The following is a 26,706-nucleotide window of genomic DNA, read 5'->3' on the forward strand; positions in this document are numbered from 1 at the left end:
CCTCTTGTCACTCCACTGCAATCATCTTTGCAGGGGGGCTTGTCATCTGTATCTACTCATATCCTACAATCCCTTTTGCTCTGAGCACTACTGCACTTAAATGTCAGGGCTGATGAGCCTGCCACACCCACCTGACACATCAGCTCTGTGCCTGCTAAAAGCTTTTATGGAGTGTGAGCCTGGTGGTTGATATAAATTAAAGAGGTTTTTTTTTTCTTTCTTTTTTTTAGGGATTATGGCTGTAAAAGGACAACTTCTTGTAAGCAATGAACAGAGAGCGAATCAGATCATAGGCTATGATTGGTTGCCATCTAGTGGCTCTATCAAGGGCTTGCTGCCAGAGTCATGGCTTGAGAGAAAGGTTAGATACAGTCAAAAGAGAAAGCGAATAATACAAATTCACTCTCACTTTCATTGTTATTTGTAGTAAATCGGGGAAGCTCAAAGTATTTCAGTGAAAAACGTTTTTCTTCTTGAACTGTAAACCTTTTTTGTGTGCTGAGAGAAGAGTTATTAATGTTCGGAAACAAGTTCTTGTAGGTTCAACCCCACCTATTGAATTTAAAACTATATTGATGTGACAATTGCACAGGCAGGACTGAGCAACTCTTATTTCTTTTATACCCTGTTTTAATTTGTTTTTATGGTTGTGTTATACGATCATTGTGTTGTTGGGTGTTGTATTGTTAAGGCTTGTCATTTGTTTTAATGGATTATTTTATGTGAAGCACTTTGTAACTGGAGTTTAGAAAAGTGCTATACAAATAAAGTTTATTATTATTATTGTTATTGTTGTTGTTGTGAAACCCTCCACACATATTTGAATGTGTAATGTGGACTGTGTCATATTACATGGTTTCAATGATTGATTGTAATAGAAAAATTTACTTTAGTTTTACATATTCTTTTCTACTAATCTGTGCCTTCCAGTCTTGAACTAAACTGCATTTACACTATAATTTACATTCTTTAACTCATTGTCTTAATTCATGTTACCCTACATATTTCTTATCTTTTACTTTGTTCAAATAGCCTTGATTAAACCTTGGTTCTCTTTCTGGGATTTATATGAGCAGATAGGAAATTGAATTTAAATCCTTTGTATTTTAATTGGTCAATTTCAATAATTTCTTAAAAAAATTAACCAGATTTGAATTTTTTTTTTATTTAACTTTAATAATTGCTTTAAAAAACTGAATCTGAAGAGCATACTTTTAAATTGAATCTGAGTTTGAAACTGATTTCAATTAACTTAAAACTGAATGTATATTATGAAACTGCATTGACCTGCTCTGAAACTGTATTTGATCCTAACAGAAAATTCAGCTCTCCGTGTACTTCCACATTCAGCTCTCGCAATTCAAATTCAGTTCTTAAAATTCAACTTCAGCTTGCGTCTAACACATCCGGATCTTTGAGGAACAGCAAATGAGTGCAGATTCACAAGACTCCTTTTTGGCCAGTAAGCACTGGCCACAACAAACATCTGCAGAAACATCTGTTCCCAACAAACACTCGCACAAGGTTTTGTGAAACGTTTCCCCTGGAATGCTACCGGACTGTTTCCCAACAAATGTTCACAGAATGTTTTCTGCCAAAAGTTCATGGAATGTTTCCCAATGAAATGTTAGTGAATGAATGAATGTGAGTATTTCATATCAAACGTTTGTGGAACGTATCCCTCTGAATGTTTGTGCAATGTTTCCCTGTGATAGTTACCAGAATGTTCCCCAAACATTTGTCATTGAACATTTGTGGAACATACCATAGCGAACGTTAGCAGAACATCCCCTGGGAATGGCATAAAGATTTGCTTCGTACCAAAGATGAACTAATTCTATTTTTGGGGTGAGAGGTCAAAGATAAAGGTCTTGGATGAAATTTCTTCAAATGTGGCACAATCGTTCACTTGGCCTCTAAGATGCCTCAGCAATGAACTGATTAGATTTCGGTGGTCAAAGGTCAAGGTCAATGACCACACGCCTTTCCTATCCGTGTGAATGCGATTTCTCAGGAACACCTCGAGGGGCCTTCTTTAAATTTTGCACAAATGTTCATTTGGACTCATGGATGAACTGCATAGATTTTGGGGATCATAGGTCAAAGAGAAAGGCCACTGTGACTTACGTTCTGTCCTATTCGCCCATTTCATTCTTATTAACGCAATATCTCAGGTATGTCTTGAGGGAATTTCTTAAAATTTGGCACAAACATTCATTTGGAGGATAAACTGATTAGAATTTGGGGGTCAAAGGTCATAAGTCAGGGTGACTGTCACCTTAGATCCATGTTTGTGAGCACATTATCTGGGGAACGCCGAGAGGGAATGTCTTAAAATCTGTCACAAATGTTCACTTGGCCTTATTGATGAAGTGATTAGATCCCCTTTGCATTTCAGAAAGCCCGGAGGGAATTTATTCAAATTTGTCACAAAGTTCACTATGCCTCAGCAACAATGTGATTACATTATGGTAGTCAAAGGTTAAAGTCACTGTGATCTTGTGTCTTACCCATTCTTGTGAACCTGATATCTCAGAAACGCCTTTTGGGACCTTCTTAAAATTTGGCATAAATGTTATGAGATGAAATGGGACACTCCATCGTGACATCAAATGCTGCTTGCATCGCCATTGGAAAAGAAAAAACGCCACACCTCAGAAATAATTTTATATATATATATATAGGTGTGTGTGTGTGTGTGTGTGTGTGTTTTGTTTTATAGATGTCTGCATGGTTGATATATCTGGAGCTAGCAACTACTTAGCTTAGCTTAGCATGAGGACTGAAAACGAGGGAACGGCTAGCCCGGTTTTGTGTAAAGTTAACAAAATGCACATTGAGGAAGTTTATTAGGTTAAAAACTGCCACCGATCGGGATCCAAAATCTGTTTTGGACTTAAAGTTTAAAATCACACACACACACACACACACACACACACACACACACACACACACACACACACACACACACACACACACACACACACACACACACACACACACACACACACACACACAGGCAGAGAAAAAAAACAAAAAAAAAACTACACAGCCAATTTATTAGAGCGTCCAGCAACAACAAACTGACGTCTTTGTGTTCGTAAAACAATATCTACTTCTTCACAATAAAAGTCTTCCAGAGAAAAGAACAGATTCTGGTGTTTGTACAATAATCTGCAGAAGTCCATGTTCTGTGTGTGTGTGTGTGTGTGTGTGTGTGTGTGTGTGTGTGTGTGTGTGTGTGTGTGTGTGCACCTTGATCTTGCTGGTAATGATTAATTTGGACATCCTAACCACAAGGAATTACAATAATCTAGTCTAGAAGTAACAAACACATGAATGAGCTTTTCTGCTTCACGCTGAGGAAGGATTTTCCTGATTTTATTAATATTATGTAGATGAAAGAAGGCAGTTCTGGAGACTTGCTTTATATGGTATCTGAAGGAAAAATCGTCATCAAAGATGACTCCAAGGTTCCTCACGGTGGTGCTGGAGGCCAAGATAATGTCATCGAGAGGAACCAAACGATTAGAGAAAGAGTTTCTGAGGTGTTTAGGACCAAGTACAAGAAATTCCATTTTGTCTGAATTTACAAGCAGAACATTTTTGGTCATTCAGGCCTTTATGTCTTTCAGACGTTCTTCAAATTTTACTAACTGATTTGTTTGGTCTGGTTTTATAAAAAGATTTAGCTGCGTGACATCTAACAGTGGAAGTTTATGCAGTGCTTCCTGATGATTTCTCCTAATGGAAGCATATACAAAGTGAAAAGTATTGGGCCTAACACTGAGCCTTGTGGAACTCCATAACTATCTCTTGTTTGTCTGAAAGACTCATTGTTTACATGGACAAACTGGAATCTATCTGATAAGTACGATGTGAACCAGTCTAATCTGGTTCCTTTTATCCTCGTAACATCTTCCAATCTCTGCAATAAAATTGTGTGATCAATCGTATCAAAAGCAGCACTGAGGTCCAGAAGAATAAGTACAGAGATGAGTCCATTATCTGAGGCTAATAAAAGGTCGTTAATAACTTTCACCAGTGCTGTTTCTGTGCTATGATGAACTCTAAAGCCTGACTGAACATCTTCAAACAGATCATTCCTCTGTAAATGATCACAAAGTTGATTTGCAACAACTTCCTCAAGGATTTTAGAAACAAACGGCAGGTTGGAAATTGGTCTGTAGTTTCAACCTCATTTAAACCTTATCCGGATCTTATTTACACCTTATCCAGACCTATAATTTAGACTTTATCCAGACCTATAATATAGATCTTATCCAGACCTAATTTAAACCTTATCTGGACCTAATTAAGATCTTATCCGGACCTAATTTAGACCTTATTTGGACCTTATTTGCACCTTATCCATACCTAATTTAGATCTCATCCGGACCTAATTTAGACTGTATCTGGACCTAATTTGCACCATATCCAGACCTTATCCGGACCTAATTTAGACCTTACCTGGACCATATCCAGACTTTATCCTGAAATAATTTTCATTTCATTGCCATTTTCATTCTTTATTTGTAAAACTTTGGCATTCTAGCCAATTATTTCAATGATTTGGCCAGGTATAGACAGTATGTACACTCTGAACAATGGATGCACGACACAATATAATATGTACAGTCTCAATATATTTGCTAATACAATATATATACAGTCTTCCTTGTTGCCAGCACTAAGTATATACAATTTATCCTCTTTACTGGTGGTTCTGTGCAACAGTATGTACAGTCTAAATTAGTAAACAATATGTACAGTTTTACCTTGAGCTTATTGTTGTGCAACACAATATCTACAATCTTATCTGCATATTCATAGTTGCATCAGTCCCAGCTACATCTTTTACAGTTGTGCAGTGCAACACAACACACAGTTGTGTATCATCAAACATAACTTACAGCATTACGGTACCTCTGCTACAGTGCTTATTAGTTACACATCTCAGTATATTTAGTTTGACCTCTGACCAGGAACTACGTTTCTAAATTGTGGAGCATCAGAATCTACATTTCTACTCGGTAAAATGTACAACAGAAAGGGCTATTCATATTAGTAGAACACCCTGTTCAATCCTACCTCGTATTTGTGATTATACATCTGATTAGACACAATCAGGGCAGCAGCAATAGACAGTATTTACAAACTTCTGACACAGTGGTTGTCAAATATTTTGGCTTTCAGACACTAATGACGCACAGAAGACTACTGGCAGCCACACTCGAATCCACACAGAATGAGGAACTATCACACTGAACGCTGATTTAAGCGTTTTCCTTGAAGTGTGACATTTATGACAGAACCATAGGATGATCTTCAGTTTTATGACTTCTCTCTTGAATAAGTTATGAAAAAACGCAAACTACGTTCAACGTGAATACCTCTGTAGATCACTGTTCAATCTGATCTGGGAGGAGCAGCAATTATACATCTAACAATAAAATATTTCAAAGACTCAAAGGCTGTAAATACAGAACAAAAACAACACAATAAAATGATTAAGCATGTTATGAACAATAAGACTTTGTGGCATTTTTAACATAAGAACAAATTCCCTTTGGTAGGATATTTCCATTTTTAACATGCATAAATCTGCAGTGTCAGAAGATTGAAGGAAAAATATGATAATGAGTGACACTGCGTCATTCAAATATATATTAGATACTGTATATGTTAGAGTCATGACTGTGGAAATTGGCATTCATGTTTGACTGTGCATGAACGTTTGCTGACATAGCTACACGTGCTAAATGTAAAAACGAAAGTAGACTGACTACTTTGCATGTTGTTTGTGGCACTGAATTCTGCTTTTTATTTTTTCCTGATTATGGTGTGCAGTCTAATTTGTCCCATTTTGTGCTGTATGAACTTCAGTTTTGGATCAAGGCAGCTAAATTTGTCTGTGTATTACACAGTGTATATTGCACAATTCTTCCTACTTGTATGAACCAAAAAAAAACAACAAGTAAATGTAAATATGTTCGCTTTGAATAACAGTTACTGGGAAGCCATGGTCAAAATACAAGGGGAAGTATAATGCAGCTAAATGTTTGTTGGAACCAATTGACATCAGGGGAAACTTTCGAACTGAGCATGTAATAAGAAGGGAGAAGTGAGGGAGGCTCAAAGGATCTAACAAGCCGTCTGCATGTGTAAATTAAACCCTCTTTGTTCAAGATTAAGAATGGTTTATTTTAAGGTCTAATACTTGACTTCCCCAAGCCACTGGAGTTTGATCAGATTTAGAATTAAGTTCTCTGTGAAGGTGCATGTGCTGAATGTTATATCACAGTGTCAGATTATCTTAAAATTTGAAAGGTTTAAAATTATACTTTGAGTTAACTGAACTCAAGGTAATCCTGATACCATAGCAAGTTATAATTAATTAGGCATGGTTTGTGCTTTTACAGAAAAAAAAAGAGTCCATCTTATTTAATTATGTGGGTTTATAAATAAGACTTCTGATTACTTTTGAGTTCCATTCAGATTGTTGAGGCTAATCCTTTTCTTTAGGATCTGAGTTAACCTTTGGACTGCCCAGTTTCTTCATCCCTCTCCGCTGAGCCAGGCTGGAGGACTGAACCGGCTCCAGGACTGGAGTAGGAGTGCAGCGCCTCAGAGCAGAGTAGGTGGCAGACAGGGCTCCCTAGTGGCATAAAAAAGAGAACACAATGTATTATATTAGTATTGGTGTAATCTGTCCAACAACTCAGCAAGTGGCAGACAGTGCCACCTGATGGACTCTCAGAGAAACAGATTTTACATTTCTCGAATTCTTTCATGAACTACAAATGCAAATACAAGAGGTTGATTCAGAGATCAGTCACTAAGGGCCATTGAAGCATATCATTGAAATGTTAAAAAAATATTCACATAATAAACACTGAAGCCACCTGGAATGCCAGTTGTTTTTATAAGGTGTACACAGACCACTTAAGCTATTGTTTACTTATCATCAGGATGAAGCATGGATGACCTCAGAGTCTGAGAAGAACATTTGGTCTGATCCTAGTATGTACTGATTTGTTGCAGACCTCACAGTGTGATTGTACATTAGAAATAGTCAACACTTGGGTATATTTCATATCTAAGCTTTACCCATTTAGTTTAAAGCAATTTTTGTCCATTAAACATCTGTTTTTACAAAAATATAAAAGTTTTAGAACAAAATATGTAGTGGATCCAGAGAGTGTTTGGACAGTCAAACGATTTTCCTAATTTATTTGATAAAACTCAACCGATATTTGTAGAAATACTTGCAGCATAACTACAAATGTATTTTCTACCAAAATAAATAAATCAGGTTGTCATCTTAAGAAGGTAATTTGGACAAGTTCTGACTGATAACTTTAGTGGAGCATGTCTATTGTGAATGTGTGAAGTGGACCTGTGGATGATCTGCCAGGGGCACTTGTGTGATCTTAAAGGTCATTGACTTCATATATCCACTATAATTTTCCTTTGTTTAGAGAAGAGAAAGTGCAGCTACAATTGGAGTGAACTCGGAGAAAAGGTCAAACATCATTTGTTTGAAATCAGCTCAGCTGAACTCTTCTATCCTCCAAAGTCAAAAACTTCATAAATAGAACACTTATGATTGAGAACTGAAGGAGCACAGCCAGATCCAGAAACACCAGCAGCAGACTGGACCGCATAATTGTGAGTAAAATCAAGACGAACAGCAGCAAGCATCAGTTCAGATTGGGCTGAAACAAGGGGTACAGTTAACTGCAAATACATATTTAATTCTGTGCCCGGATGTGGTCCAGCTGTTCTGCAAGCTAAAGGGTGCCAAACTAAACACAAAAACATTTCGATCTTAAGTGAGGCCACTTTTGGGAATCCAGTTACATTCATATATTCATTTTGAACTGGAAAGCTTTTGTTTGATTATGTTTCACCCAACAAACTTGTATTTTGCTTGATTTAATAAACTTGTGCCAACAACCTTTAAAATATAGGTCATCTATTTTTAAAAGACACTCAAATGTCCTCACTTTTGGGGGCATTTAGGCAGCAATCATCTCTATCTAACTATAAAGAACTTGAAGTTATGCAACAAAGCTTTTCGTTTAGAATGTAGAATTGCTGGCTTGTTTCAACTAAACTGTAACAATTTCCTTTTCCATTTCTTTTCTGGATCAATATGAAGATATTAATAGAGAGATTAATATCCATGTCTTTATTTTAACCTGCGTCCATACACAAAGGGTCTGACCTTAACGGTGAGTGCATTTTGTCTGGTGAGACTTGTGTCAGAGAGCTGGTCTCTCTCTGCAATCCAGGGGTGACGAAGAACCTGAAGAGCATCACAAAGAAAATGATTAGATTTCTAATATATGGTTTCAACAACTAAACCTAATGGCGATATAGTACAAACAATACAGCAGCGCCAAGATACAGTACATGTACTGTTTTCATTTCAAAGGTTTAAAGAACGTGTATACTTAAGGGACATTTATAATGTAGTGTGTGTGCCAGATTATTTCCTCCACTGTGTGTGTCTTTGTCCAATGAATAAAGCTGTCATCTGTAATAAATTGAGTGTGTCCTGTTAGCAGGAGCAAATAATCAATACTACGGCAAATTCTCTGAACAAGGAGGATCAATAGTCTTTTAAGGTACAATAAGTCATATTATGGACTGATAGTACCTGTGGGGCAGTTAGACGCTGGTGAGGGTCCACGTGGAGCATCTTAATCACAATGTCCTGTTAAACATGTGCAGACATACACAGGTGATATTGGTATATTTATAATGCAATGGCACCGTGATGTTAGCAAGACCACCATTTTATGCATATCAGAAAATATTAGGATGTAACCTTGGCAGCATCTGACACCAGGTCCCAGTTCCCTCCTGTGATAATGAATTTCCCACTGCCAATCTGAGCGAGGATCTCCTCTGCTGTGTCCTCCAGGCTGCTGGCAAATGGGCTGAAACTGACCAACACAAACAAAAATGTGCAGGGAGAAATTTAGGTTGGGTGAATGAAGTGTGAAAAACTATTTATGAATAAAAACCTCTGAATTAGAAAACAAAATCTAGCGCCTATAAAATCTCCAATAGAAGATTTAAAAAGGAGCAACTTTCCATTTTGACATGTGGGAAAATATATTGTCTTCTCGTCTTCACTGTTATTTCATTTGGGAAGTTTATTTAGAAAACATCTTGTTTACTGCAGCAGTGGGAGTGTTAGCAGAAAGTTACATCATTTCATACAGTTCACCAAATTTCCACCAGAAAGCTGAACTGTGCTGCAGCAGTCTTTCACTGCTGGTAGTTTGAAGTGCTTTTAAACTTTAAACTGACCCTGCTATCATAGTGTAGAGAAGGATTCCCAGGCTCCAGATGTCACAGGCTGCATCATAACCCTGTTTCCTCAGAACCTGCACACACAATTAAACACACACTTAGGAGGCATTAGATCACTGTTTCATAATTTGTGTAAGTGTTGGTGAGATATTAAAAAAGGCTTTCTGTTATGATCATGATAACTAACATACCTCAGGTGCCATGAATGTGGCTGTGTAACAGGGTGTCATCAACAAGCCATTTTCAGCCCTGAGCTGTTTGGCAAAACCAAAGTCGCATATTCTGATGCATTCTGGGAGCCCTCTGTCATCAGAATAGCGAATGTTACTGGGCTTTAGATCTCGATGCACAACCTTAAAAAGGGAAATTACACATGATTTTCACACCATTGCAAAACTTCTGGCTTTTGGCGTGACATGTCTGGATACATAAAAATATGTACGGCTCTTAAATTACTAGTAAACCACAATGTACATATTTCCCAGGCCACTGTGAGCATGCAAGTTTGATCATGTCAATATTTTTTCCCTTCTGTCTTACCCCCTGCGAGTGTAAATACTCCACAGTTTTGGCGAGTGTGCAGGTGATGTCTGATGCATCTCTCTCAGTAAAATTTGGCAGCGTCAAAGCTCGATCCAGCAGCTCATCTCCTCTCAGTAAATCCTGAACCAGGAACACAGACTGGCCATCGTCAAACACCTACAGGTAGAAGTCACACACAAATAATAATAATGAATTAAAACTGCAAGCAGTGATATGTGGGCCCTCGCACGTCGGGGAGCCACCAGGTCGGGGCATACTTCAAAAAAGGAAAAAAAAAAAGTCATAAAATAGCATGTCGTTCAAAATATGAAAAAAAGGTATTATTATATAGCATGTCCTCAAAAGCACAAACGGAAGTCATAGTATCACAGGCACAATGGTGTTGTAGTTAGCGCTGGTGCTGGTGATTCCACCTTGAGACATGCATGTCAGGTTCAAGAAATGGGCCTTATGCTTTTCGGAGGTAAGAGTTTTTTATGCCCCATTTAACAACACGCTTTAGGATGACTTTCTTTTTCATATGTTGGACGATATGCTATAGTATGACTTTTTTTTTCTATTTTAGACAACATGCTGTATGACATTTTCAAAATTTGGAAATTTCGTTAATATCAGTGAAAGCAGTCTTTAGATCTCACCTTAGGGGCACTGGTGAGCCATTTTTAGACAACTATGACCAAAACCTATGAAATACTTACATTTCCCCTGGGGATGAATTTTGTGCAAAGTTTCATGAGATTTTGAGCATTTTAAAGCTGCCAAAAAGGCATTTGATTTGCCAGAACGAAAATAATAATAATCGCTTGAATAACAATAGTGCTTTCGTACCATTCGGTGCTCGGGCCCTAAAAAAAAAAATCATCAAATATATTGATGTTGAAGAAAAATTCAGATTAAACCTCTAAACAATGTGTTGATCTGCTACCTCAAGCTAAAAAAAATTAAAAAAATTGGTAGCTTCACTTGTCATTTTAACATGTGAGTCACTGTCCTACTTACATCCTTCAGGGTAGTAATATTTGGATGCTGTCCATATCTTAACAGAATCTCAATCTCTTCTGAGGGATCTCTCCTGGCTCTCTCAATAATCTGACACAAAAACAGAAACACACATGATACATAGTCACAGACAATTGAGAAACGTAAACACTTCTGGAATGAACCAAACATTGTCTGAGTAGTTTTGTTCAGTATTGCCATAAAGTACTTCCCATAATGCATTACTCACCCAGCATATAAAGAATTATGAGAATACTACATTTGTAGGTGGATTCAGGTAAAACTTAACATTTTTATGAAATGCTTTACATATTATTTGTAAACTTTTTTGAAAAACATGCTTTCCAAACAGTCCCTTTTTCATGAGCTACTTTTGTGACAATGCATTTTTCAGGTCATTAAATTAGTTTACTTTTTTTTTGGCTTGAGTGGTTGGACTAGGTAAGGATTTTCAAACTTCTAAATCACTTTTTTGCAGATACAAATCCACAATATGAATTGTTGAGTTATTAGTCTGCTATAAATGTTCGGCCTTGTACGAAAGCGATTCAATAAATTTTTTTCAACCATACCACTGATCCAGACTGACACGATGGAGAACGTCGGTACATTTTGTACATCTAAATAAATTATTATTTTAACTTTAGTGTCCACTACCTTCACTGAATACTCCACAGCTGTAACTCTGTGCAGACATCTTCTGCAGACAGACGTTCCTGTCTGTCTGACTTCTTCCTTCAGCTCATAAACATCACTGAAGGCCACGTCACCACGGAGATGCTACAGAGAACACAGATAATCAGATACACACACACACACACACACACACACACACACACACACACACACACACACACACACACACACACACACACACACACACACACACACACACACACACACACACACACACACACACACAACATCCATACTATTATAGTTCATACACATATCCAGGTCATATTTGTGGCGTGTGAGGGCTTTAATCGAGTTCATTGCTGCAGTAATAAAATAGCTGACAGTGATTTACGTCATGCTTAAAAGCTCAGAAACATTAAATAACCAATTTCTTATTTATTCTGCCCGTCAGTTAACACATACATCTGTGATTTATTTACATTGTCATTTAGCCAAACAGTGTGTGAGTGTATAATGGAATCAGAGGTGGAGCTTGGAGCTGTTTTCTTAAAAGGTACTGTATATTACCTGTGCTATGGGGTTGATGTTCACCTCCTGATGAGAAGGCGCTACTGTAGCAACGCTGGGTTCCTGATTTTGATTAGTCGCAACAAAGCTAAATCCACGAAAGAGCTGATGTGTGTTAGCGCTGGGAGGGAGGCCCGGAGAATCTGGATATGCAAACACATACAGATACAAACATTTTGCACAGTGTTTGGCAATGATTTATTAAGTGCAGGAAATCAAAATATGCTAGTTTTATTCTTATAGCTTTCTCATATTTCTTGTTAAGTCCAAATGCATCATCTGCTTCAACAACCAGCTTTAATTCAATCAGTTAAATAACTAAAAGAATATTCTGATGTCCAAACATTTGTGTTACTTGTTTATAAGCGTATGTGTGTGTTTTGTGTGTGTGTTTTAGTTACCAGTTGGTGTTCTGGAGGTGAACTCAGGGTCAAAATGGAAAGTGTCTTCAGGTCTTCCAACAGTTGGTTTGAAGGGAGGCCTCAGTTCCTTCCTGTACAACTTCTACAATAAAGGACGAAACAAATTAGTGATATGATATCAGTCCTGTTCCATCGGCAAACAACTGGTTTAACCGTGAAATGTCACATGAGCTGTACAGTTGGTGCAAATTTACAAAACAACATTTAGTAAAAGTCATGATTGTAGTTGTATGAAGTGAAAAGAATTACGTAAACAAATCTAATTTATTTCTTTACATTTCTTTCCTCCTTCAGTGTCATTGGGAATATGGAGTAATGTCCACATTAATTAACTGAGATGTCCATGTCTGTGTAGTCATGTTTACAAGTTTGATTGTAAACATGTACTGAGTCAGCAGTGCTGCAGCCTGATGTTGAAATGTAATGGTACGGACAAAGAATAAAGCAAATTAGAAGAGAAGAGAATAAAGTAAAGAATGTAAATATCCAGTGATGCCAACTATATGTAATATCATGTCTGGTGAAAACTGTTGTATGGCCATAAAATAACAGCTTACAGGGAATGCACATTCTTTATTTGTATCTGCTTAAATGTAATACTGAGTTTGGCCTGCAGGTGTCATCCCTGCAGTGTCAGTCGTTGCATGCTGTAAAGTCTGTAGCAGTCAGCAGTAAATAAGGAAGTGACAAAGTCAACTCAAGTTGGAATGAAAGACTGTAAAAGCTGTATTTATGGTGATTTATAGTAATGTGACCAGTAATGCACACTCTTATTTGCTATTTGATTTGCATGTGACATTGCTCATAATGCACTACTGCTGAGAGGTGTGGCTGCAGGTTTTAAATAAACGTGAGACATTTAAGAAAGACTGAGGGGTCACAAAGAAAAAGTAAAACAACATTCTGATGGACGACGGGGAAACCATTCTTCCTAATTGAGAACAGTGATTTAATTAGCATAGTGTGGAGGACAGTCTAAGCCTCTTATAGATAGCTCTTCACATCAAGCCAGTAACACCATCTGTGAATGAGAAAATGTTGTGTTTTTGGTGGGAAGTAAGTAGGTAGTAATGTAGTGATGAGTAGAGCGGGACGCGGTGGTGAGGGCAGAGATTAGTGGACATGTAGAGCAGATAATAGTGGAATCTGTTAGGAATGAGAGCGTCGCGATTCACAACAGCAGATAAACAACAAGAGGCACAAGCATTCCCAACATCTGTGATAAAAAGGAATGAGTACTTTAAGATATTTAGTTGTATATATTATATATTTGCAATGGACATGATTACGATCAGTAAAACAGTTGAGATTTCTGTCTATCAAAACGGATTTACAGATGAGCCAAACCTCTCTGTGAATAGTAGAGTCACATCAACATCTTTCATTAAAGGAGGGAGAAAGCCCAAGCCCCCTCATTTGCAGCTTTACCAAACTTACATGCACAAACTAATTAACATGAATTTAACAATTTCCTTATTATTTAATCTGTGTGACATATACTGACCATTTGAGTTCTCTGTAAAATGCATTATTCATTATTACTAAAATAGCATTAAATAAGCATGTAAATTTATACACAACTACACAACACTCAGCTACTTCTATTTAATTCTTTTTTTTCCCTGTCTGTTAACAAAACCTTGCTTTCTGAGTCCAGTCCACAAATTGTCTGACAAAGGAGGGGAAACTTCTGTAACCTCCATTGATTCACACCAGTTTTGTACATACTCTCACTGTATGTTCAGTACATATATGCATAATATACCTCTTGAGAATATTTTCCATTATTATGGTAATTATTGTGGTGAACAGTATAAACAACATGTACAACAGTGAGTACTTCACCAACGTCAGCCTGTTGAGTGGGTTTTAACTGGGGTACACAGAAGATGGCTTCTGCAGCATGCCTGTTACTCACATGTAACCCAGCCGCTGCAAAAAATAGCTTTCGACTTTACCAGAGACAAATGGAATCTCAGAACATGATTCAGTGACGTCTATCAGACTACTTAAATAGAAGCTTTGGGCAAGAGTGCTTTCAGTTTAAAGAATGCTCCCTTTTAAGCAGCGCACGTGCAAGGAGTGGATGTCAGATGATGATAGTACAGGTAATGTCTGCAGTCGGAACATCTGCGCATGAGCAAATTTTCAGACAGAAAGTCTATTAGATTATAAGAGGATTAGACAAAATAAAGTTGGGCAAGACACACAGAAAAGGAAGTTAGGGATTTTGCCATTGAGCAACATCTCATACTACGGATGTTAAATGATTCATGGCTGTGGGCAACCCTTGAGGAAGTGGAGGAACGACTACAGGGCTTTGATGACAAGACACAACAGTTATAGTCACCACAGTGCGATTCAGATGTGTTTATTTTAAATTTAACCACGGCCACTAATCTTAATGCTGTATCTTAAAAGTGCAGACAACATTTGTCACACGATAAAGAAAAAGAAAGTATTTTGTGAAAAATGTGACAAACATTAATATCCAGGTGCAGTTATTGGTAAGAGGACAGGGTATTTACCTTTAGATCATATGACATAATTGCATATGATATGATAATTGTCTCTGCCAGTCTAAACAAGCTTGGTTTGTTTCACCTCTGGCTGAGTATGTGATCCCTACAAGTTAAGAGTACCCTATCATGTATAATGCAGAGTATTCGTAATAAATTGTGCTTACATTCCAGTCTATTGATGCAAAGAAGCGATGCCTTTTTATTTCTTCTACTCCATCTGGTCCTGCACCTGTCAGTCACACAGTTTGAGAGGATGATGTCATTGTTTGCATCTATTAGGAAAACAGACAGCCTGGCAAAAGCACCTCAAAACAAAACTAAACACGAATGATCTCAATGATGGTTTTATAAAATAAATGATGATGATGAACATCACTGGCACATTCAGGTGAACTGTGGACGTTGTGAGTATCAAGCAGAAATTTTCAATTTGCTTCTGTTGAAGTTGCTGCTTGCTATGAACAGTCTTTCCTACAGTAGGTTTGATTGCAGGGGCTCACATACAGTATGTGTGGATGAAGTGCACCGTGGTAACTGACTCAACTTTTTCTTAAAAGGAACGATTTTACTTTAAGTTGCTACGATTCTCTGCAGCTGTTTTGGCTCTTACATTTTGAATCCTTTCAAATAAAAATTGGCCTCAGTAATTAGTAATGCATAAAAATGTTGACATACTACTATTATTTTGAAAACATATTTGATTGTCAGTGTCCAAAATTTGTATATACCGCACCCAGTCGATTAGCAGGATTCCTCTTGAAGAGTGCTCTTAATAAACTCTGCACTTCCAGACTGAGGAACTGAGGCATCCCCAGTTTAGCCCTGCACAAACAAGACAACAAACACGTTTGGTAACAACTTTATATACTGTTCATTCTGGTATAGAGACATTGTTCAGTGAAGGTTCATATAAACAGCTTATCCTGAATTAAACAGACCTGAAAAATGAATTAAGTAAATTAAGAGACACAATATCTTGTTTAACATAGAAATTAACTTGCAGAGGAAAACAGGAAGTTGATCAGAAAATTTGAGGAAAGAACTTAAGTATGACCAAAATCAAAAAGCAACATGTACGTACTGCATATAAAGAAAACAACTGTTGAATAACTGGTACACAGAAACTACAAATAAGACATTCATGAAGCACTTTAGTACTCTTTGACTTGGAAATGTAAAGTAAGAAATAATTTTATGATTATTGAGAGTTATAGGCCAACATATGACATGCAGCTGCTTTTTCTTGTTTAATTCTTAGACGTTATAAATAAATAGCTTCAAGAATAACAATAATAGACATTAACAAGTTCAATTAATCTTACTTTAGAATAAGAGCCATTGTTTCCTTTCGATCTTTTCCTTGGAATGGTAATGATCCTGTCAACATTTCAAACTATAAAAGAAAACATAACAACTGTCAGGAGACTGCTGAGGTGGATTATTGAAGTAATGATGATCAAGGGCAAAAATCCAGAGGAGATAACAGCAGATCATAACGCATCTATCAGTCCAGAAACAAATGGATAAAACGTTGAACAAACGGTTTACAGATTTCATTGTACAATATTGACGACTGAATATTTTGTGTCTAAAATGGAAAATCACTATCCAGTTAAGTAATACTACGATACACTTTGTAAATAAAAGTTATAGATGCGATTCCTGGTGCTTTTGCTGCTGACATGCACATATTTTCAAGCACCACTTTTAATGGTATTCACCTGTGTCAAAGATTGTTACAATATTTTAAATTAAATGTAATCAGAATTAAGAAGTTCACTATACATACTGATTCAAATTATAAAATGTGCTCCCTTAACTACTGTCTTTACAATCTGTATAGTAGAGAGTGCATGAAATGTTCAGCTTGTTGCTGTTTGTTAGTTTTAATATTTGAACATTGCTGATACTAGCCAGGGGTAGTTACGGGTGACATCTTTTCCTGATGCCCTGGGTGTAGCTCCCAGCTGTCAGTGAATGTTAACCTCCTCCTCGGTATTAGTAAAATAAGCCACCGTGCTAACACAACAAGTAGAATCCAGCAGATGCATGATTACTGAAAGTGATTAGACCTAATCTGCCAGATGCGGTAATTAAGCCCCTGTAGTGCCAAAAGAAAGCCATATCAGGAACCCATCACCAGCACATTATCTAGGTGCTGAGTCCGTAGCTCATCAAATATTGCAAATTTATGACAAAACATGCAAGTCAGCAAGCTAAGTGATTACACTCGGAGGAAAGATTACTAGAGCATGTAAAAAGTGAAAAGAGACTGCCAAAAGTAAAAGATTGTTTTAGGATTAAACAGTTCTCACCATAAGTACTCCAAATGACCACCAGTCAGCACTTTGTGTGTGACCTCTCCTGTTTACGACCTCTGGAGCCATGTACTCGATGGTTCCACAGAAAGAATAAGCTCTTTTATCATGGTCGATGGCTTCCTTACTCAATCCAAAGTCTGAACAGAGAGACGAAGAGGAACAAGGTAAGAAGAAAGACAAATAATGATTGAAAAACAGATGCACAGGTTGTTTGCAGTTGCATGCACTGACCAGTAATCTTGATGTGCCCTTCTTCATCAAGAAGAATACTGATGGGGAAAAAGAACAATAAAATCAACTTTAAAAATAATTTTATAAAATACATGAACACAAAAAAGGGAGCCTTTGTGAGGTAGTACTTTTCAGGTTTGAGGTCCCTGTAGATGATCCCCAGACTGTGTAGATGGTCCAAGGCCAGCGCCAACTCTGCAAGGTAAAACTTCACATCCTCCTCAGTAAACATCACCTAGAACAAATAAACAAGTGGATGTATGGTGTAGTAAATAACAATAACCCATTCAAGAAAAAAGGAAGAAATGCATTCAAACATGAGCTGGTAAAAAGACAGAGAAGAGGAAAAACAACAAAATAAAATAAAATAAAAAAAAAATAAAAAAAAATAAAAATATATATATATATATGAACTGTTGGAGTCCCAATAAGAAATAACTTTAGGTTTTACAAGTCAAAAAGTATTAAGTTTGACAACAATCCTCTTTGGAAATTAAAGCATTTATGTTATAACCATCTTATAAACTACTACTCCCCACCAAGAGATTATGGGTCTCTTGGTGGTACTAAAATGGACTTTGTTTAACAGTACAGAACATCTGTCCATCTGTCTGTCTCAGACAGACTATACTGTTTCGTCATTCTCGTAAAAGAGTCTGTGTTTGCCAGGAGGTTAGAAAAGATGCATTATAACAGAAAAAATAGCTTCCGACTGCAGCAAAAACACAGACTGGTTTCAACCTCGGGTCTGATTCGAAAAACAAAATAAGACTGCATTCATCTTTTAAAAACTTCATCCTGAAAACCACAGCTCCCAAACAGCACACTTGTGTGATCTTTACTGATAATCCATCAGCATGAGCGCATTAAAGGCAAGAATCACAACAGCACAGCATTCACAGTTGAGCGATAGCACGTAGACGTACTCTTGGTGATTCCAATAATAAACTGTGAACAGTCAAGGCTTATGATTTTTTTTAGTGGAGATGGAGAAAGAGCCAGAGAGCCTATCAGGAGAAAACTTACCTCCTTTGAAAGACGAGTGAAAAGGTCTCCTCCTCGGAGGAAGTCCAGGATCAGATAGAGCTTCCCTTCTGTCTGGAAAGCTACACACAGACACAGACAAGCACAGATTTACTCGGTGTAGGTGTGTTGCAGATATATGGCTGTTGTGGGGCTGTATTGTACTGTGTGTAATTTTGAGGATGTATTCATAGTATTCATCTGCAGATTGGTACGGTGGCAAGAGAAAAATAAGTGTGTGGTGGGTGGACTTGAACTCCTTATGAGCATGCACGCAACAAAAATAACTTGTTCATTTTTCACTTGTCCTAACCTGCTCTATGTGTAATGGCTCAAAGTGACTAACTTGCCAAGGCTACAAGTCCAAATGCTCAATTGAAGTCTCTCAGCAGCTAACAGTAAGTTTTGCACAAATACCTGCTGTTAATACAACTGTCGATGTAAAGTCACAGGGTTAAAAAAAAAAAAAAATGAAAAATGAAAAAAAGAACTGTGAGTTTATTATAAAATTAAATTGCATTAATCCCCTTGATTGTTTTTTTTTTTTTTACAGAGGAATTCCTATAAAAAAAATATCATTTAAGCTCTCATATATAAAGGTTATAAAGTAATTCAAGCTTACCATAGTGGAGTTTAACTATAAACGGGTGGTTCACTTCTGCCAGAATGTCTCTTTCCATCTTCGATCGCACACGATCCCGAACTGAGAAGGAGATAGTGAGCAATCTGTTTAATTAAGTGGCCTCATTTCAGTCTATCTAAATGTGGATAAATCGTGAAAATCCTCTAACACCATGAATATGTTGTATGTAGGGTGAAAATCCATTTTCTTAATTGATGAATAGAAATTGAATTAAACCCATCCAAAGGTTCTACGGGTTTATAGTGCAGCGGTTACCACAGTAACAGCGTCATTGTTGTAGCTGGCTCCTTGACAGGATGAGACCATAACTCTTTAAATTCCAGGGGTGGAGCTTAAGAGGATTTAAGGCTTGTACAAAGACACTAAATCAGCACATAACATCTCAACCTGCTTTTACAGTACACCCTTCTTTACAATAATCCCAAGCAAAACACTTTATCTGAATCAAAAGTACAAACTAACCTCTTTTACCCCAAACCCCCCTGTATGTAGCGCACCGTGGGATTTCTGGCAACCATATAGCTCCTGTCACTTCTGTACAAAACCAATATTAATCTTAATAAATTATCACTCACATCCTCTGTGGAGATCGCTTTTTTTTGTAATACTTCCCATCTTTAACCTTTACCTCTTCATCAGAACATGATACATATGGGATTTTTTTTTAAGCCAAGTTTGTTATTTTTTCCAAGTTTAAAGAATCACTTATCATGTGTGCAACCTGCACAAGTCAGTTATGGCTCTATAGAAAGTATATATCACTATCTAATATTAATTCATGTGTTAGGTATATGTCGGTATGTCAAGAGAAATAATAGTTTAACAGTATTTTATATATCAGTTTTTAATTGAATTGCCTAGCTTTCTGTTTTCTGTATAAATTTGATATACTTTACTGTATTTACATTACTGTATCACTTACCTTTGAGCGTGGCTTTCTTCAGGACCTTCATGGCATATAGCTGTCCTCGGTCTGCTCCTCGAATCTTTCTAACCAGAAACACCTGCAAATAATCATCACCATCCATCACTGTCATCATCACATTTTAACACTGTGGTAGCAATAAAGGTTTGTCAGTTAAAAAAAACCAAATATAAATAATTAGTGTCAGATTTTAAAAGACCTTTGTAGAAGCACTAGTGAAAATAACTACACAAATGGTAAGTAGAATATTTACCACATATTTGCAGGAAAAAAGGCGCACAATGCTATATCCAAATGCTGTATTCACCCTAACCCGCAGTTTGTAGGTTAACCAGCAGATGCAACTGTCAGCTACCATCATGCTTCATAAAAGACGCACATAAATGCTGTATCAGTGTATTAGAGACAACAGCTATGATTTAAACCCGGTCTGTCAAGCGCTAATTAAGTGCCTGAAGAGCAAGGTACTGTATGTAAACATACAATCTGGGCCACATTGTGACTTGATCTACCATGCCTGCCCGCAGTCTTGGAAACAGCATCCAGCTGCCGACATCTGTCAAGGTTTCATGTCTGGCCCATGCAGACCTCTAATTTACACTGATAAATCAGCAGGGCTTTTCTCATTTAAATACATGCAGCGATCTATGAAGCTGCTGCCAAGGCAGCTAATCTACAGATAATTGGAAATGGAAGGCTAATCATTAGCAGATGATCACTGGTAGTCAGTTTGAGCACTGAATTTACACACAGACAGGCAGCATATAGTAATATTTTAGACAATAGTGCACTTTTGTTTTGTGGCTGCAGTTTGGGGAGTGCTATTCTCCCTTCAGTTGCACAAAGCAAGGCCAAAAAAAAATGGTTTCCTGAGCTTGGTGTGAAATATATTGACTGGCCTGTACAGAGCTCTCACATTAACCCAACACCTCTGGGATGAATTAAAACACTGACTGTGAGCCAGGCAATATCGGCCCACATCACTGTCTGACCTTAATGCTCTTAAGTCTGAGTAGCAGCAAATTCCTGCAGCGGGGTTTCAAAACTCCCTTGGCAAGATGCCCCACAGGACTGAAGGCAATTGTAGCAGCATATTAATGCTCATTTTTCTTGAATGAGATGCTCAACTATCACACGAGTGTGCACATACTTTTGGCAGTACGTGAAGTCCAGACAATTTAATAATGTTGTCGTCACATCTTACTTAAAATCGGACAATATTTGTCTACTAGTGCAAACTTGATCTTCTCTGTAAGGCCTGTCCCATCACATTAATCAGATGAAATTGTAAAGATCTGCTTCCTCTCTTCTTAACATCAGTTGTAGTCGTTAATATTTAGGTTCTAGTGATTATGGCTTCATTACCTTTCCATAGGAGCCCTGTCCCAGCACCTTAAGCAGCTGGAACTGAGAGGGATCTGCCTTCTCACAGCCCTCCTTAACATGGTGGCTGATGTCAATCTCCTTCAGAACACTGTCATCCTAAGGAAAGAAAGGCAGACTTCATTATTGGCATGTTATGTCCATATTTACAAAGGCAGACAGAAAAAAAAAATTAGAAGAGCTAGAAGAAACTGAGCTCTGTGAAAAATAAGCAACATGAGATGGATTACATTTTAAAACTTTGCAGCAGTTTTGAAATTCTGTTCATGCACAGTACGTTACTCTAATAATCAATCCTAAACCCACAGCTAACAACAGATACTTATGTATGAGTCATTATGTTATTGCAGGAAAGGTATGGGCTGAGGCCACCCGCAGTGATGCATAGTGTAAACTGCCTTTTTCAGACTATTCAATCTGCTCAGTGAAGTGAATGATCAACTACCAGCCTGAAGCTGACCTCAGGTTGGACAGTGTGACAACATACAGTAATTCTGTAAAACTGTCATTGTCTTTACACCTCAATCAGGTATAAAATGCAAACAGGACTTGGTAATCCTAATGGTTGTAAATAATTTATTTTGGTGGCGTCCATGAGTTTGATGCACGCAACCTGTCACATAAGCTTCATTTTTGGTAAAGCTTTGTGATTCTGTTTTCCTTGAAGGGACACTTGGCTCAGACTTTCACATGCAGCTTGAAGTGATTGGAAAATGGCAAAAAGTACAAAAATTGGGTGCAATGCTGTTGCCATTTCTGCACATACTCTGATCAAATCTGTTTGTTGGATTGAATAAGCAAATAATAATAAAAGGGACTGGTCTATTTTTCTTGTGAGCAGAGAAACAGAGATTTCTTCTCTGGTCTCTCCTGTGTATTGTTTGTGAAGTACCACATACACGTGTATAGCTACTGACTATACATCTGTTGATCTACTTTAGCTTGTAGAATTGAAAAAAATAACTGGCTACCATCAAAGGCCGTATTATGATCAATCCCATCCATCAACAGTATACTATAGTTTGATAATGAAATGAGATCCACTCCTCCAGTCGGGATCAGAGTAAAGTCCACATAAGGCTAAAAATAATCAAACTGTCACATCTGTTTTTGTTACAACAGCAGGTTTGCTGATGCTATCTTTGTAGTGACTGTGTTGATGCTGTGGTAATAACAAGGCAGCTTGTTTTACTGCTACAATGCCACCCTAACCAAAAGCATACAGCAAAGCAAGTCTAAAATTCGGCCTTCAATTATTTGTATGACAACATGAACAAACTCAAACAGCAGGAGATTGCTCCGAAGAAGTTGTTCTTGTATGCGGACGAATTGTGATTCTCCAGACCGATGTACTATCAAGAAAACAGCAGTTGTTTCTAGAGCTTTCTTAAAATGATATGTAACCACACTCATTTAATCTGGGATTGTAATTATTATGTTGTTGGTACTATGTTACTGTCTCCTTAAGTGAGGTCGACAGGTTGTCACAGTTGTTTTCCTCTGTACACAGAAAAGCGTTGGGAGAGTTCATCTTTTCCTTAATATACAATCTTTGTTACTCCATGCTCCGAGATCGATACAAGTGATAATCCGTCTCTTAACAGCGGATCGTTGTTGCCCCCCCCCCCCCCTTCGTCTGTGCTTCAGTCCGTTAGGAGTTGTGAGGAGGAAAAGATAAATCAGACCCCGAAGGAGGAAAGTTAATAACTTGAAATTGAATGCTGAACAACGAGTGATTGAAGAGCTGCAGTTTCCCCCGAGACAGAACTTTGAACATTTGATATCCTGGTGAGCTGGTTGAGGTTCAATGCTTTTACCATTGCATGCGAGCTTTATTTGCATGAATGCTCGCTGATATTTAGAGGTAAGTTGTGTATTCTACTAAAAGCAGTCAGGATAAATCTGAAGGGGATACGACAAACATTCACAAAGATGTAATACTTGTATTTGACTGCCTTTGAGTTATGTACTGTCGCTAACTAGTTGTTATACTGTGTGTGATGTTTACAGTCATGCGGTTTGCAGGCCCCGGTTCCATTTAATGTCATTTTGAGTTAAGTTGTGAATTGGTAATGAACTATTGTCCTGCGCATGTGCATAGGCTGTACTTTGTGTAGCTTCTTCGTAGGAACCCGAGGCGTCGTCCATCCACCTGCCTGCCGTCACTCAGCCCATCTTCACTCACATCACCGTCTACCTTCACCCGAGGGAACCTTCATCTCAAACTGACATCACAGTTCACCTGGAGTCCATTTCCCCGGACATCGTTTGTGCACAGGGGGAGGGGGGGCGGTAGGACATTTGAGAACTCAACTCTTTCTTTTATCTTTTTTTTTTTTTTCACTTTCGTTAATTCCTGAGGTTTTGATTTTCATATTACCTGCTTGGACACTTTTTGATGTGTGAAAATATCAATTTGTTGTATTATTATTTAACACATCGTGTTATAATTAAATTTAAACAATATATATTTCTTGTCTGTGCATTAGTCAGACAAGTAACCTATTAACCAATCTCCTCATCGACCCTGGATTAGATTTGATAAATCTCCTAATTCCTGTCTATTCGGCACTGTCTTTAAAGCGACAGCTGCATATAATTCTATATATATTAATATAAAATATATATATATTATTCATATAATTCTGCAGGACACAAGTGAAATGGTCTCCTCCTATTGGCAATTCCTTTGGCTACTCAATAATAGGGATAATTACTAAAACGAGATTTGTGTCCTAGAGGAACTGTAGCACTAAGCAGAAACCACACTCATGCTCAGTGCAACAAGGGAGGAAACAAATCTGACAGCATATCAACTGTTGGCATAACAGCATAGCAACAGTGCAGCTCCATACCCCACAGCACACTCAGTGAATTCAGGGATTTTTCACATGTTTTGACTCCATTTTTACAACAGCATTTCAATTTGCACATCTGCATAGTACTTCTTATTTGAGGCTCAAGTGTTAGCATATGGAGCTGCAAATGAAGTTATAATGATTACAATATGTAAATGAAATAAAACATTGTGCGAATTACTGATTTTGAGTGAACAGCATTTGAACGTTGGATGAGATGATATTTCTCAGGAACATATGATGAACATGAGATGGCTGTATTCTACGCACTTTTGAGTATAATACAACATTTGGGGTTTAAAGGGAATTTACACACTGAAACTGTGAAGTCATTGTTATGCTCATAAAGTTTATCAACTGTGACAGCTTGTTGTGATGTCACTAATTGGGGTGTGGCCTGAAATGTGACATGCTGAAAGTTTCAGCCCCCCAGTGAGAAGATTGGCTCCTATGATTAATTGCTGGTTTATTCTTCAAACAAGAAAACAGGATTGATGTCCATCAACAAAAAGATAACCTGCATACAGATTTTCCCTTCACGGAAAAAAAAACCCCAACTTGAAGCATCAAAGCATCTCAACGCATATTTGACTAACAACCAAACAGGTAAACAAACACAAGCAGCCAGACATTTCTCATCCAGAAAGACAAATGATCACTGAAAGAGAGAAACTCTGTCAAGTTGATTAATCAGCACTTGTTCACAACAACAACAACAAAAGAAAGATGAGGGGAGGGGGAGATTTTCCATTTATATCCCAGACATACAGGTGGATGTGCTGCAAACAGCACACTGCCTCTCTGTCCCTCCTGATGGTTTGTTTGGGCTATAAATAGACCTCCGCTGCTCTGACTGCCCACTGAATCAATCTGTCTGTATCCATTTATCTATCAGCCTGCCTAGCTGTTTGTTTTTGCCATTGCATTTCTGTCTGAAGGCATTTCCATATAACCTCTCTCTCTCTCTCTCTCTCTCTCTCTCTCTCTCTCTCTCCCTCTGTGTCAAAACACAGTGTCCCACTGGCCCTGTTTTCTAGATCCTTGACGGGGAGAGCAACAGCTGTAACGATGCAGTGATGACTCCTGAATCACTCCACAACAAACCAAATAACATGCAATTCTTTCCACACCCGTTCTCGTGTGCACACAGACTCTTTACATCCTCCCCTACTGTACAGCAATGTGAGCTGGCTGCTGTTCTTGTTTCTTGGGGTGTGGGCCTTTCACTCACAAACACATGGCGCAACATTGTGATGCATCTATCCAGCATACGCAGATTGACACACATGTACTTGTGTCTAGTTGACAGAAGTTTGTTCTTCTAATGTAATGGTTTAAACAAATTGAACTCACCTCAAGTTGACAAAATCCGCTGCTGTTCTTGTTTCTTGCTGCCTTGTTCTTCAGGTAGATGGAAAACCATCTCCGCACTGTGAATTTCCGCGTGCTGGTATCCATGGCAACGAGTACACTTGTGCATCTATCCCATAATGATGAACATATCCCTGCAGGGGGTCCTAAGGTAGAGATGCAGAAACAGAGCTATAATTGGTTATCTATTTGTCCCGCAGTTTCTCCATTGGCCCATCCTCAATGCAGTCGTCGCTCTTTAGTGTCCCCATCATTCACATGCGCCCCTTGTCTCTCTGGTGGGTTCCAGCCTGTCGTGTGTGTCCCCCCTCTGTTCTCTCGGCTGCAGTGGACACCAGTAAGCACGCAGTCAGAGTTGTAACCGAGCCGTTAATCTACGCAAGCCAGACAGCGTGATGACGGACGGGGCAGGTGCTGCTGGGTTTGGGATTGTCTTGTGCTTTGCAGCAGGCTTGCTGCGTAAGGCTGCAGGGAGACGTGACGAATAAATCTGTTCCGCTGAATCAGGAGGTGTGTGAGCTCCCTCTTCACATCTCTGCCTGTGCATGTGTGTGTGTTCATCCCCTGCTGCCTCCCTCCCTCCCCCTCTCCCTCTCTATCTCTCTCCCTCCCTCCTTCCCTCCCTCCCTTTCTATCTCTCTCCTCTCTATCCCTCCCTCCCTCTCCCTCTCTCTCTCTCTCTGCAGAACAAGGGATTGTCACCAGTCACATTGTGTGCTGGCAGGCTCCCGACCCCTCCCTCCATCCCTCCCTCCCTTATCCTCCCTCCCTCATCCTCCCCTGTTCCTGCCCCTCACCTCCCTCTGTTTCTCCCAACAGCATACAGCAACAGCTGGTGAGGTCACATGGTGTAACCCAGCTACCTCTTGTCTGTCTCCCTCTTCCTCTGTCCCTCCTCTTTTGCTCCTGCATGACTTCCAATCACACAAACA

General features: G+C 38.3%; 1 protein-coding gene across 1 annotated transcript; it reads right to left on the minus strand.

Annotated features, from left to right (window-relative positions):
- Positions 1–4,341: 4,341 nt before the first annotated feature.
- rps6ka2 (ribosomal protein S6 kinase, polypeptide 2) lies at positions 4,342–26,328 on the minus strand. Its single transcript, XM_069693663.1, has 22 exons — positions 25,757–26,328; positions 21,528–21,644; positions 20,160–20,241; positions 19,217–19,297; positions 18,598–18,677; positions 17,700–17,806; positions 17,572–17,609; positions 17,335–17,477; positions 16,342–16,412; positions 15,753–15,841; positions 15,184–15,248; positions 12,477–12,579; positions 12,076–12,218; positions 11,527–11,649; positions 10,870–10,959; positions 9,868–10,026; positions 9,519–9,680; positions 9,325–9,401; positions 8,837–8,954; positions 8,666–8,722; positions 8,231–8,311; positions 4,342–6,658 (listed from the first exon to the last, which is right to left on the minus strand). Exons 1-22 carry the CDS (start codon positions 25,859–25,861, stop codon positions 6,509–6,511), a joined length of 2,241 nt encoding a protein of 746 aa, XP_069549764.1. The 5' UTR covers positions 25,862–26,328; the 3' UTR covers positions 4,342–6,508.
- Positions 26,329–26,706: the final 378 nt, after the last annotated feature.

This window comes from Brachyistius frenatus, unplaced genomic scaffold, assembly GCF_029030835.1.
Source record: "Brachyistius frenatus isolate BFR_SWC_R1_liver_20210118 unplaced genomic scaffold, ASM2903083v1 Contig_15, whole genome shotgun sequence".
NCBI classification, from domain to species: domain Eukaryota; kingdom Metazoa; phylum Chordata; class Actinopteri; family Embiotocidae; genus Brachyistius; species Brachyistius frenatus.

Bases quoted from the DNA above. Each gene is read 5' to 3' on its own strand.
- rps6ka2 (XM_069693663.1), bottom strand. From the start codon at position 25,861: ATGGATACCAGCACGCGGAAATTCACAGTGCGGAGATGGTTTTCCATC. The intron at 20,242-21,527 runs GTAATGAAGCCA...GATTATTTGCAG, and splicing joins GACAGGGCTCCTATGGAAAG to GTGTTTCTGGTTAGAAAGAT. The intron at 15,842-16,341 runs GTAAGATTAATT...TTGTTTGTGCAG, and splicing joins ACAATGGCTCTTATTCTAAA to GGCTAAACTGGGGATGCCTC.